The 14071-nt window shown below is 39.3% G+C and overlaps 1 protein-coding gene across 1 annotated transcript in view; it reads left to right on the forward strand.

Annotated features, from left to right (window-relative positions):
* Positions 1–478: 478 nt before the first annotated feature.
* LOC114366076 (vegetative cell wall protein gp1-like) overlaps positions 479–14071 on the forward strand; it is a 139045-nt gene continuing 125452 nt past the window's right edge. The window contains exon 1 of the mRNA XM_028322855.1: positions 479–884. Within this exon, the coding sequence (XP_028178656.1) occupies positions 860–884 (25 nt within the window). The 5' untranslated portion in view covers positions 479–859. The remainder of the gene's footprint in view (positions 885–14071) is intronic.

A 14071-nucleotide genomic window follows, 5' to 3' on the forward strand; every position in this document is an offset into this window, starting at 1 on the left:
CCATTTACAATAATTCAGTAAATAAAGTATCTTTCCCCCCTGTCTGTCCCCCCCTCTAAAAACGAAATCAAAATTCCTTTCTATGACAAACAAAAGTTGACTGGTAGAGAATGCCACATGGTCTGAAATATTATTTTTAACGATCTTAAATGTACAATAATGTAATTGAGATTTTAATCCCACCTATAAAATTTAAAAACAAAATTACAACTTAGATAATTGAAGCACAAATATTTTATTTTGATGTTCACGAAGACTACGCTGCCGCGCTATCCCATTTCAAAATATTTATTGGAATAAAAGCAGGTAAAGGCCATCTATTGTCTAAATTGAAAAACATTACATAAAAACCAACTGCAAGAGCGAAAAGCATCAATATTCAAGTGGTCCGCTACTTTTTCCATAGATGGCGCCACTACTGCTTATGTTTTGTACCTGGGTCGGCGTGCTCGGCCGGCGCAAGCGTAGTTCAAATTCATCCGCCATATTCGTAGTGTCAGACGGAGTGCAGTGCACGGCTGTGACATGTTTTATCGTAAACTGCATAAAACTTATGACAACGACTGCACACTGGTGCTTGTTTAAATTAGAAAATATCATAAATATGATATCTGATGTAGTCTCGAACGAATCGCGCACTCAAACGAATGAAAAACGTGAAACAAACTGTGTATTTGTGTGTTTATGATAACAGCATTAACAGTAATCCGGTCGTGTTTTGTTTTTTTTCTGAATTCCCATGCAATTGGTGATGTGAAGCTTGGTGTTATTATGCAACGTCGCATAACAGTGACCTTCGCGTATCGTGACCGTGCTTAAAGGTGCTTTTTGAGGTTAAAATGCAGCTTGGATTACGAGTATGAGCGATTGCGCCGAGCCATCAGGTTAGTAAGACATTCACTCTATCTCCGCTGATAGTAACAAGAATTTATTTATCTTGTGCCCTACATTCGTCTTATACTGAATATTTACTTATCGTATCGAATTTATGTACTTGCAGTACATTCGCAAGATAGTAAGACGAGTCGGCTTCATTCAAGAAACCAAAAGAAATGCATTGAACTTTCAAGATCAAGACTTGCAAGTTTAAAGGAAGCTACATGAATTTTCTTTAATAAATGCTCGTTAAATAGACTCAAAATTCATTTAAAATTAGATTAAAGGTGGTTAAAGTGGTATTTATAAGCTTGAATATCGTATAGCAACAGGATGAATGCACGGGTTAGTCCGTTTGGCGGTTAGCGGCCCGCGCAAGCCGGCAGGCGGGCCGCGGAGCGCTGGGAATGCAACCTCCCTGCAGGAATTACAAAGGGAGCACACTAAAACAAGGACGCATTTCGGTCGTCCTCTAAAAACATTTCATTGAACCTGCACGACGTGGCTAAAACATTCAACGTAGGATGAATGCGAACTTATGTCATCGGAAATTTTGCTGATTAGAATACGTCATGATACCTACCTATCTTATTGAACAATAGCTTGGTAATATGAAGCACTTTGTTTTGTAATTGTTACAACCTTTGATACCCTACCTACCTACCTAATGGCCATTAACGTTGTCTATCTTTGTTTCTAATTACTAGCCTATTTTTAGCTCTGTTGGGCCGTTATTAAATAGGTAAACGAAAGAGACCTAATTTACTATCATCGTTATGATTGGATTCCACTCAGCAAGAGCCACATTAGGTAGGATATCTATTATCATGTAAATATTAACCCTTGAGCTAGTTATTGCGATCTAAGCCTATGCTAATGGGTTAGGAGTTAGGACTAACAATAACTCAGATGACTTGTATTCTGAAAGTTGTTGCCTGTTGTAACCACTTACTTAGGTAAGCATGAAACTGTATAAAAAGGTATTTTCTTGAACTAATTGAGTAATGTTCATTCAGTTGACAACTAAAGGTTAAATCTAGCATGTTAACTAGTAGGCTTAACTAAGTTAGGAAATATTTTCAACAATGTGTACGAGGATAATGTTGTAGTTGTAAAGAACAAACACAAACACTCCCATTATTGTCAATGATTTATTTAATCTACAGAAACCAGTTCTCTAATAAGACTCAAGTACCTAACTAACAGTCAAGAGTTGATTTATCAAACATGACAAATCCAATAAAATGCCAACAGAGCGGCGCCAGAGCCAGGGCTCATTACGTTGATAACTTCAATCATAGGACTTATCTAGTCCCAGACTAGTTAGGCCTGTCCTGCTATATTATTCAGCGTTAGTTTTCCGTACTTAGTACTTGTATTATGGACGCTAAAATCTCTGCCCCCACTTACGTTATCATCATGATAAAGCCACTTTAGATTGCGGCTGTGGGCGTTCGGTATCCAGTTTTCTGATGTCACCCTTAATAAAATAATTCCAGTGCGAATTTCGATCTGCATTTTGCCAAAACTATACATACGGGGGATCTATAGAGCTGAATAGCTATTGAAATAGTCTTGAGGCGCAAATTAATTGGGTTGAATTGGAATTGATTTGATTGGGAACAAATATGATTTTGATCAGTGGGGAAGCCAAATACCGTCTACCTGTACAGTTTATTTGCATACACGATCCCAAACAAAGTGAAGGGCTTTTGATGGAATGCACTTACAGTTGTGTAGTGCGACAATCAAAACATTCCAATAAGTTCTACTGTCCCCAAAGCAAAATTTTTCACAGATATTGCGGTGGCGGCGGTCCTTTAGCCACTGTGGAAGCGGTCTGTGTAGTTTTGCTTAATTGGACTCCAATTCTAAAACAAGATTGAGATCTGCATGGACGATATCGACCTAATTGCCGGAGTCACGCCATCATAGGTAGCAGCAAATGACGCTAAAGGTCGTTTGCTGGCCTACCGTTTTAGATAACGCTTGCGTGCTGTGCGACTCGTCGAGGCGAACTTCTCGACTAAAACTAGTGAGTCCTACAAAGATTGCTACACGACGGATTTGCAGATAAGGCCCTGGTTCCTTTAGCTATCTCGCATTCGCACCTACTTTGGCTTAGGCAATCATGAACCTTTCGATAAACATGGTTGTTGAGGGGAAAACTGCTTGCTGCATCGCGTTTATGGCTGACAATCTTTCAAGGTCTGATTACAATCAAAATTAATTTAATTGTTCCATTTTCATATGCAAATAGGCTCTGCTTATTCAGACATTGATTAAATCTAACCTTTTTGTGCATACTGCATAGAGCTGATTATCTCGGGGAAATTGTGATTATCATTACGGACACTACCTACCTTGTTATCCACAGCGTCATTAATGTTGTAAATCTCACACGCCCTTTTGACCCCCATTCTGCCATCAAATAAATTTCGACATTCTGTCTTGTTAGCGCTTCTCGGTCTGTACGTGCGTAGCTTTATTTCAATAACGATTTTGAATTTCATATCTAGACAACTACAGATTTACGTTCTTAGTTATCAGTAATTCTGTTATCAGTACGTCATAAAATAGAATGTCTATAGTTCTCGACTTCGTAAGTTGGTGTCCTACTAGTCCCTCTACCTATCCAAAAGCCAAAGTCATTGATTTTTTAATTTATTTTAACTCGGTGCAGCGGGATTGGAGCAAGCATGTACCAGTTAATGAGGGTACCTGTCCAAAGCCCGCATACATGCCTCGCGCTGTGACCAGCAGGATGTGATTAATTAAATTGCAGCCTAGATTTCCGTTTTAACCTGCCCGACTGGGATTTAAAACCGTGATGTAGAAATAACTGCGACTGCATTAATTGAATACGAATCATTACGCTGAGTAATACCTGTACGTACATACTCTGATTAATTCATCTATTAGGTCCAAATTATTATGCAAATGTCCTAATTGCTACACATTTATAAATGCTTCCTGCAGGATGAAATCGAATAAATTATTTTAAATATTAATTGCCACTTGTATTGGTTATTGTCAGGATAGGCCAGGACAAAGAAAAAAGTCAAACGCTTATAAAACTTTTAAGAATTAAACCCACACGTGGGTAATGCCGCAGGCAGAAGCTATAATTTTATTGAATCACATCAGAAAAAGAACTCTTGACTTGATTAATAGCAAAACTAACACAAGTTGTATGGTATTTTGAAGTTAAAATCAATTTAATTTAGCTTATTGACTTATCTTTAGTTAGAAGACCAGTATCTCGTTGAGTTCTACTTGCGAAATAAGTCATACGTGGTTCCGCATAAAATGAATCACTGTTAGTAGCAGATTGATCACGAACTTGGTTGATTAAGGGGCGTTTCTACAATCTTCCGGCTTGGTATTAAATACGTGCCTAACAGAGACGTGCAATTGACTCACACCTTTTCATTGTAACACTGTGAAAAGCACCCTTCTACAACAGAATTGAAATTTTGTCTTACTCTTATAACGCCTTGTGAGGTGTGTACGTTACTTCACGAACTCCACTTACATTCCGAAAGGTAGAAAAGAAAGTCTTGATCATGATTCTCTTTTTTAACAACACTTGGTATTATAATGCGGATAATTTCCCCGATCTCTTGCAGCTCGTTCGGAACCAATTACTATAGTATTGGTCACATTAACAACAGACAAGTGAAAGCTCGTAATTATGTACATGATGGCAATAATGAGGATAGTTGGCGTATGTTCAATAATGTTGATATTTTGTTACCTGGGTTTGATGGATCTGTTTTAAATTACTATCACCATATCTGTATCTTAAGAAAGATCCAGTGTCATAGTGATAACCTGCGTGCATTCACAAATGTGACACCGTTAGCCTTTCGCAAAGGAGCGGGCGATAATGTAGCCGTTGCTGTCGTAATGAAAAACTACGTGAGAACAAACGGAGTGTCGAAGTATTTACTACCAGATTTGGCATGACGCGATGAAATGTGGAACTGGTTTGATGCTCGTTAAGACGCGCCGTAGAGTCTCACGTATCAGAACAAAAAGCGAGCCGGGAACAGGGCCGACCCGTTTTGGACAATACCTGGGCTGACACTTGAATGCCGATGCGCTGAAGCTGCGACATCTCGGCTGCCCGCTGCATTGCTCAACCCATGTGGAAATCTACGCTCTGATATCTTGATTCCTCAAAATAGCGTTAACAATAAACAATGGGCTACAGAATTCCGTATTTGAATAATGCACGCTTATGGCATGCAGTTTGTAGGTCTTATTTCAAAATGAGTAACATGTTATTTTGCATTTGTAACCGTCAGAGAATTCGGGATAATTGGAGACGGCAAAACAAGATTGATTACGTAATCTATTATTTAGGAAGGTCGTTGAAACATTGTGGAATAGATAAAACAGTTAATGGTTTTAAAATTGGTTAGAACATTTGATAATAGATCCGTAGTTTAGACTCGCGCTAGCTATAAAGTTGTAGTTAAGGAAATTATTGTTAAGGTGTGTTATAAACCCGTCTGGCTGAATTGCACACTTCCCGGTGCAGTAGGAGGTTAAATTTTAGCACTAGCTCCCTTTGTGCGTTGCTCGGGTCACCGACCCTTAATTGCCCTACTGCGCTCAGCCCGGTGCAATGCTCCAGTAAAATTCAGCATAACAAGCCTTTATTAGGCTCTGACTGTGCTTCCTTGAATCTTAATAGATTTATGGAACAAGCAACAGTGTTAATAACTCTAAAGGAACATTGTTATTTACCTAAGATAAACAATTTACTTTTCGTTTTACTTTTTAAAGGGTTAGCGTCAATGAAATAAAAAATGGATTTAAACTAGGTACTTTAGGGGAAATCTTCCAAAAAACATATTCAAAGAGTTGTCAGTGTCGAGTATGTAGCACTAAAACATTCAAGTTGTGTAGCTGAATCCGTCGTTTCTTATTGCGATTCATTGTTTTTCCGCTTCAATTAGCGGGCCCGTTTCACATGTTTGTTTTACAATCGTATTAGCTGCAACGTCGTTTTGTATAATGTTACTTACACCGGATAAGCCGCAAAACGAAGCCGGTCGCTGTATCCGTATCGAGTGACTGGTGATTCATCGCGGTGAAGCAGCCCACGGTTTCTGAATCCCGAAACCTTTTGTGGAATGTTTTTGCAAGCATCGAAAGTTGATAGCATCGATTTAATCGATTACACCAATGAATCACTCAATTCAACGAAATATCAACAGATCTAATTAACTGTTTTGCATCATAACATTCCGGAGTTCTCAAAAGGGTTATTAACTTTTTGTTCCCATCGATTCACGATATTGTAGACACTAATGGTTTAAATTCCGATGAAATAAATATAAATATAACTGCATTGGTCACGCTAATTTGTTATTTGTAAGTGTACAGTTGTCTGTTCCACTGTATCCGTTTATTGCACAGCTACTTGGTAATTTGGATCATATATTTTCTATTGACGCTGTACATAAGTAGTGTATTTAATGGCTATGGTGTTCAATAAATAAAACCTGTTCTATTATGTTCGAGAAGTGGCACTATTGTCAAGATACGAGTAAATAATGAACGTCCTGTTTTGCCCAAACAAGGAAGTGTGAATGTGGAGTAATTGGCTGGACCAGGAAATTGCTAAAAGGTTTCTTAGGTTCATCGATCATCAGACTTGGTCTCGTTCGCCCGCTTCCTTTTTAGAAGTGAAATGTGGCGAATTGGCGATGAAAGTGCACACCGCAGACCCTTTGCGGTGGACGCAGTATCGGCATGATGATCGCTACGCAGCTTTGTGTCCGAGCTACAGACGCTGATATGATTTGGAATGACGTCAGCTTTATAACTACCAGAACACGTCAGAAGCGTTGGAAATCTACGTGCGATTAATTAACCTCAAACCTTTCTGGCAATTTTTGGCAGTTTTCTCCACCTTTACAACGACAACATTCTATCTTTGGAGGTTATTAATGTTTTGTCTCCCAAAAGGAGTTTCCAATGACAATGAAAACGACCAGATCATATAAGGCTTGATTAACTATGTTTCCCCGTTAGCTTTGAGCAAATATTATATTCGGCCTTCCACGGCTTCATAATCAAGAACGAGCTATCCCAAACTTCCATCGTGGCCAATTATAACATTTACTAGCAATTAAAGAGACGGTTTTTGAATTTATGGAGCAATTAAGGCCATAATCCCTTATGAAGGCTGGCTATGCAGTTACGAAATATGCACGCTGCAAGTTCGCGAGTAATCTGAGACTCATTTATCGCACTGTAGAAGGTTTTAATTCGTTCTTAGAACCTCAACCAATTTGGTAAACAGAAGCGAATTCCACTTTGGGTTGAAATGAAGACAAGATGAAGCAAGCACTCTTGGTGCTAGTTGCTGAAAGTTTAATACCATGTGTGTATTATTTGAAATTACTTGACTATCTGACAAGTTATCAATTTGTGTTGAAGTCGAGTTACTTAATTGAGCACTAAATGATTGATTGTTTGTTCAGTTGAAATAGATTGTCACTAGCCACAGTTTGATCAAGTACCCAATCTAAAGTGGGCGTTTAATTAGCCTAATCTTACAGCTCGTCATACCTCCACGTCTTAGCCTACATTTGGATCGTTCAATAGAAACGGGAGCCGTATTCTTATCCAATACGAGCATGCTCGTGCATACTGTAAACAGATATAATTAAGGTCGTGGCGAGACCATATTGATGTAGCCCGATCAATATTCATAGCCGGCGCGGGCGCAACTACAAGGTAATACAGCCAGTTCAGTTAAAACGTAAGTTAATTAAGATAGGTTCTACAATTGAAATATTTTTGAATGATCAAACGAACTTACCAAGTGAAGTTCGATCTAAATTATCCTGTTTTCGCCGAAGAGATTTATTTTACCATGTAGTACCCCTGTACGACAACCCAATCCGCACACAATATTCAGCGTAGTAGTATTAAAAAACAAAAGAGCGGGCAACCCCACCCCTACCACGCTGTGGGCTCGGTGTCCGAGCGGTCTCATTATATTTAGAGAAGAGATGACATTGACGTTTACCTCCAGGGAAGAAGATATAGAAATCTTCGGGTTGGGAGGGACCTTAAATCTCTTCGGCGAAAACAGGATAATTTAGATCGAACTTCACTTGGTAAGTTCGTTTGATCATTCAATTATCCTGCTTTCGCCTCCGAGATTTATTTTACCATGTAGATGTTTAGAGCATGGATCAATGTCCATGTTAAATGGTTAAGAGAGTAAATGTCAATGTACTAAATACATAATAAAGCTATATTTTTGTATTTTAATCGTATTGCATCACTTATTCATAATAGAGGTGGGCGCCGATATAAAATTGCCCGGCGGCGGCGCGCCGACTTTTTGACCTCGGCGGCGGCGGCGTCGGCGGCGTGACCTTGTTTGACCTTTGTTCATTAGGTTTTTTTTTAATCTGCTTTTTGTCTGGGCTACTTTACTAGTAGATGTTATAAAGTATCGGACCAAATACAGTCCTGGGGTACTCCAGCTCTGCAGCTAAAAAGATAAGATTTTGTCACCGAGTTTGATTTAAAACTGTCTGTCACTGAGATAAGAATCCATCAGCAGGTAGTAGAAGTGTGCTAGAAGGTACTTTTTTATTTCAAAGAGTAATCCTTTATGATAAACCATGATAAACCCAGCTGAAGCCGCAGCGAAAGCAGACGTACAGGATTCTTTCTTTTTCAAACATTGTACTGATTATGGTTGATATGGTTTCTGCTAAAATTTATGGTCGGGTATACTATATTACATTTGTCATACTTAGGCAAGGGAATAAACGAGCAAGAATGATAATTTTTACAGTACAAATGTCAGATTAATTGAGCGATAAGAGAATTCGTTAGGCGACTTGCCAGCCTTATGGATAATTTCCAAAGTTAAGAGACTTGCGAGGTTCTTCTCACTCAGTGTGGTCATTGTTCTTCTCACTCAGTGTGGTCATTGTCAAGACCATGGACTTCATATGATCAGATCAAATGCAAGTGCTTTACGAGGGTCCATTTTGGCTATTTCTTTAGCTTAGCCATCTCTCTTAGCGTTAGTTCTTTCGTTTCAGCTGAAAGACGTCCTACGCCGCTCGCATCTAGGCACTTCCTGTGATCTTCCCCAAATCGTCGGTCCACCTAGTGGGAGGCCTGCCCACGCTACGTCTTCCGGCTTGTGGTTGCCACTCAAAAACTTTACTGCCCCAGCGGCCATCAGCTCTACGAGATATTATGTGGTCCGCCCACTGCCACTTGATTTTAGCAAATCTGTGGGCTATGTCAGTCACTCTGTCCTCCTGCGTCTTTCGTCCTCAATTAGCGTAGTATTCCTACTACCCTTCCTCAATCTTCTACTTTGAACTTGAGGAGGGTAAGCGGAAACATGGCGGTCAACTCCTCAGATAGTCAAGTACAAAGATATCCAGAAGCAGCATACGAAAAGATGCAAAATGAGCCCTCTCAAATCACAATGGGAAGGTTTGGCAGCACAGCACCTAGAATGGCGGGAGATTGTGTTGTGTAGAGGCGAGTCCGCAAATTCTACGAGCAACGCACAACTGAACTCGGCGGAAAACGCGATGATGTAAATCCCGTCCATCTGCCGCCATTCACTACAATTATGTTGGCGGCGGGTAATTACTCTCAATGTGCGAGGAGTTTGCCGCAAAGATCGGCTATGTAAGCCATCTTCGGGCGCACCAGCGCCGCTAAGACAGCTAAGTCGAAGTGGTCACCATGACCGAAATCGGTCGGATGAATCAGCATCATCAGTAGGAATCAAAGGCAGACATAGCTGCAAGTCTCGGATCACGTCCAATGCTTGATCTTATTATTTTTTTTATTGAATTGTGGATTTTTTGGATTATCCATGTCAATGGGTTTAAATAAACCAGCTTGTCATGTAGCAAAGGTCTGAGATTTTTCTTGTCAGTTCGCACTCATGTATTACCGGACCTAATATGCAGAAAACACTTTGAGGGAGGTACTTTGTTGCCTTCCAGAGGTTGTGGTTCCCGTTTGCATTCCGAGACATATTTGCCAATCTCTGTGTGAGTGATTCGCTTAAAGTATATTCCAATAGTGTGGGTTATCTGCCAGACGAAGGCAGGGATTTTTTTCTTGACAGCAAGAGGGACCGGCGCCTCTCGCGATCAATTATTTACTAGACCAAGCAGTAACTTGAATAATGTACTTGATTAACTGTTAATATAGTTAGTATTAAGGTATTCAATCAATTATTAGTATATCAATAGCATTAAGTTCGCCTTGTCAATGATATTAAAGAACTATAGATATGTTACGTTCATAGAAATTACGATTTGAATCCGTGCCGAGCTATTCCAAATCGCACACATTGACAAATGTAACTGATAAGTGAAACAAAAGATACGAAATAGCACGCAAATGAAAGAGATAGCTATAGTTTTAACGATTCTGCACTAACTAATCTATGTCCGCAGCGCACGCATCCTTATCGCTCTAACGTCAAAACAAGATCGCTTTCTCTTTCTTAACTTGAACATGGCGCATGGCGTCTTGATTGTTTGCATAAATAATTGAAAATATAAATACTAAATAATTTTGCATAATCACATGTGGTAAGAGATCCCTTGTATTTTGTTTACTTTAGAGTCATAATTGGTACACTTTCGAAACACACACGATGGCATTTTTTATTTATTTTGGTAAGAACAGGAACTTACGGTGTGGTACGCACGCGATTGCGCACGACGCAGGCCACTCGAAGACTAAACACAAGACGTCCCAATTGGGACGTATTTGAGTATTCACAGCGCGAGCGCTTATAACATATCTGCTTTTGTTTTTATATAATATCATTGATGTAAGTACTATTTTTTCAACTAACAATCTAATTAGTAGTAGGCAACCTATAGTCCTCGCATTAGGAACATTCTAGTTAGACAAATTATTATCTCGTGTAGCTAGGCAGGTTAAAAGTGACGTCTTTACCTATGTATTAAGCGTTTGACTTTGTAAATGAGAGAGCTGAGTTGATTTTAGGCTTCAAAAGAAAATCTTGACCACAGCTTCTTGGGTCACAGATTTGAGACTGCTTTTCTCTATGAACTGTGGCGATAGGGTCAAAAAGCCAGATATCTGGTGTATAGGACGGTTCAGGAGTCAGCAAGATCGTTGATAAAGCTGGTGCATTGCAATAATTAATTAGTTATCTCGACAATTAAAAGGAACCGCCGGATCTAGCGACGGCAACGGTTATCGTGAATGTAGATAATTGTATCTTTCCGAATTTCATGTGTGTAGTTCTTCTAATTCAATAAAATTAGGTACCTATCTCAGGCAAGATAAAAAAACAACGGACTTTGATAGCCGCCCGAGGGCTACTCGTATGGTTGTTTCTTGTAAGGGGTAGGTACTTACACAGTTCAAGGTAAATGATGGTTCTAAGAAGACAGACGAAGACGGTAAATATGTTTGCTTCGCTGTTTAAATTAGATGAATCCGGTATTTACTCGATTCGCTCGGCCGTTCGTCTTTTGTCCATGGTTATGGTCATGGTCCTCATGGTGGACAAATTACATTACAGCAATTTCACGCTCGCATTGAAATGGTAACAACATGCTTAGTGAGTTGCAAAAACAGCTCGCGATACTTGTGGAAACTCACGCGCATCTGCGACCTTGGGGCGATAACGATGCGAGAACGCGCACGACTTCTATTGCTGGTTGTTCCACCAGTTACATAAAAATTGGTTCCATTGGAAATTAAATAAAAAGGGTTCAAAAGAAATGATAAATGCCTAAAGTACGGCCAACGAGAAGCGATACCAAATGTAAACAAACCCAATGTCATGTTCATTTGGAATAGCGGGGATTTGACTTTGACATATTTTGGCGGGAGAACGAGACATTACGACAAATACACAAGATGGAAAGAGACAGAATAGATTGTCAGTTCGACAGTCGAATCGACCTTTTGTATCGCTGCTAGTTGGCCGTACTTTAAGTAGACATTGATAAACTTACATTACAACATTACGTGAGCTCGAAAAGTGACTATGTGTTATTATTATCTTTTATTACTTCATAGGCATAAATTTTTTGTGCTACTCATGGCTCTACTACTCTCATTACGTTTCGTGCCTCGTTTATGCGAGTCGTACCCAGAGGCGGCCATTATTTCACGCAAATAAGTCCTGCCTGTATAATTACCAGTATTACGCGCGAAGTTGCAATGGACGTAATTCGCAATGACGGCTTATTAAAAAAAAAGGTAGTGCAAAAAAAATTTAATCGTAAACATCAATCGCTTCAGTATCTGGTTTCTGGACTGAGCAGGAAAAGCAGATAGTCAGAAGGATTTTAATGTGTGTAATTTAATCTTAACTTTTTTTTATTTCTAAACCTAATAACTAAAGACAAAATTCTATGTCTCTTAACATCTTAAACAAATTCGTTAACTACATCATCATTTTCCTAAATGATATCATTTCCATCCTTCCTCAATGTAATGTTCATGAAGTTTTCCATTATTTACCCATTACGATTCAAACTGTTACCCCGAGGAATGTACAAATGTCACTGCCACCATCTAAAATGGACAGATTTCCAAGATAAGATGCACATTATTTGATTTTGCCTTAGTCAGTGACATTTACATGGGCATTGGCAGGCATATTGATAGGTAAACAGTAATTTATCCTTTTTGCTCGCCACGTGGAATGTTATCGGGTAGCGTTACCTTCGGACGCGGTTAGATAAGGCATACGTCAGGGTACATCTGTCAGTTTCAAAGCCACTAGCAATATTAGATCTTAATCCATTGACTTAAAGATAAGATGGAGAGAAGCCTCAGGTGTATCATCGAGACAGCTGCGCAGGAGTCAACAGACGAGTCACTGGACAGACTCGAGAATTATTTATGCTCAGATTATTATGATCGTCATTTTAAATACTAAATAGCTACCATAATAAAACAAAATTAGTAATTAATACATCCTCAATAACATTGTTCTTTGTTTATGATTAATAGAGTCATATCGATGTCTCAGAATAAATCATATTAATACATACCAGTACTTAATTACTTCCAACGCAAATTAATTTATCGTTACGTAACAGTAATAAAAATAAATAGAAAGGTTATCAAGTGATTGACTGTTGCTTCATTTTCTCTTGTTTAATTACGTACTTCAATATTAATTAGCGCTTATCTTCGTAGCATTCTTGAAAACATGTTGAGTTCCTGAGAGATTTGAAGTAAACGTTTTAATTTTCTTTGTTGGCTTATTTTAGTTGCATCTGTAAGACAAACGGAAAGTTTAACGTGACTCTACCAATTACCATTCGCTTTCAAATCGGAGCAACGGGTTCTGGAGCTGAGCGACATTATCACGTCCCCGTTGCATACGGAATAACTCAACTCCTTTCTGTATCTGGGGACATAAACATATCAATCCGAAAGTGGGTCTCACGATACCTATCTCGCATCTCTCATTATTCTTTGTCAACGCTAAAAGCTCAATTAAGGCCCCATCACGAGAGAGCAACTAACGGGACGGAGGTATGTGCAAACAATTTACAGTAACGGAATGCACGATAGATATAAGCCGTCTTTGTTCGTAGACAAATTGTTGCAATATTGCTTGCACGCAATTTAGACGCTTGACCTGCAGGGATTGGTTGAAGTTCACTGACAGTGTTTTGTTTTTATCATCACTGCCTCACCGAGGTTGCTGTCTCTCTCTTGCGTTACGTTAGCCAAGCGAAAAGCTCCGGACGTTTCCATCTTGATTTTCTTGACGTTACAACTTCTACTTATATAAGATTTTGATGATTGGTGCGTCTATGAAAATCCCATTAACATTTATTAACAGGAAGTCACGTAAAGTCCTGTTCTTGATCTCTAAATAAAATCACAATTTCATCCACGAGAAATTCTCCAATAGCAGAAATTGCCGGCGTGAGAACAGAAAACTCAGGGAGGCGCATACAATGTTCACTTATGAAATGTCTTAAACTTTCGATGGAATCACAAGAGCGTCGGCTATAGAGCACAATACCACATTTATCGGGGATGGGCGGCGTGAATTGGCCTTGTGAAGACCCGTCAATGTACGGGGCCCTCAACTCAATAGATCTGATAGGCTATTGTGCGGACCTAACAGCTATTTTGAAAGTTCGACGTACTCTCGCCTGTA

Source organism: Ostrinia furnacalis, unplaced genomic scaffold, assembly GCF_004193835.3.
Source record: "Ostrinia furnacalis isolate ACB-3 unplaced genomic scaffold, ASM419383v2 OfSCF0526, whole genome shotgun sequence".
Lineage (NCBI taxonomy): Eukaryota > Metazoa > Arthropoda > Insecta > Lepidoptera > Crambidae > Ostrinia > Ostrinia furnacalis.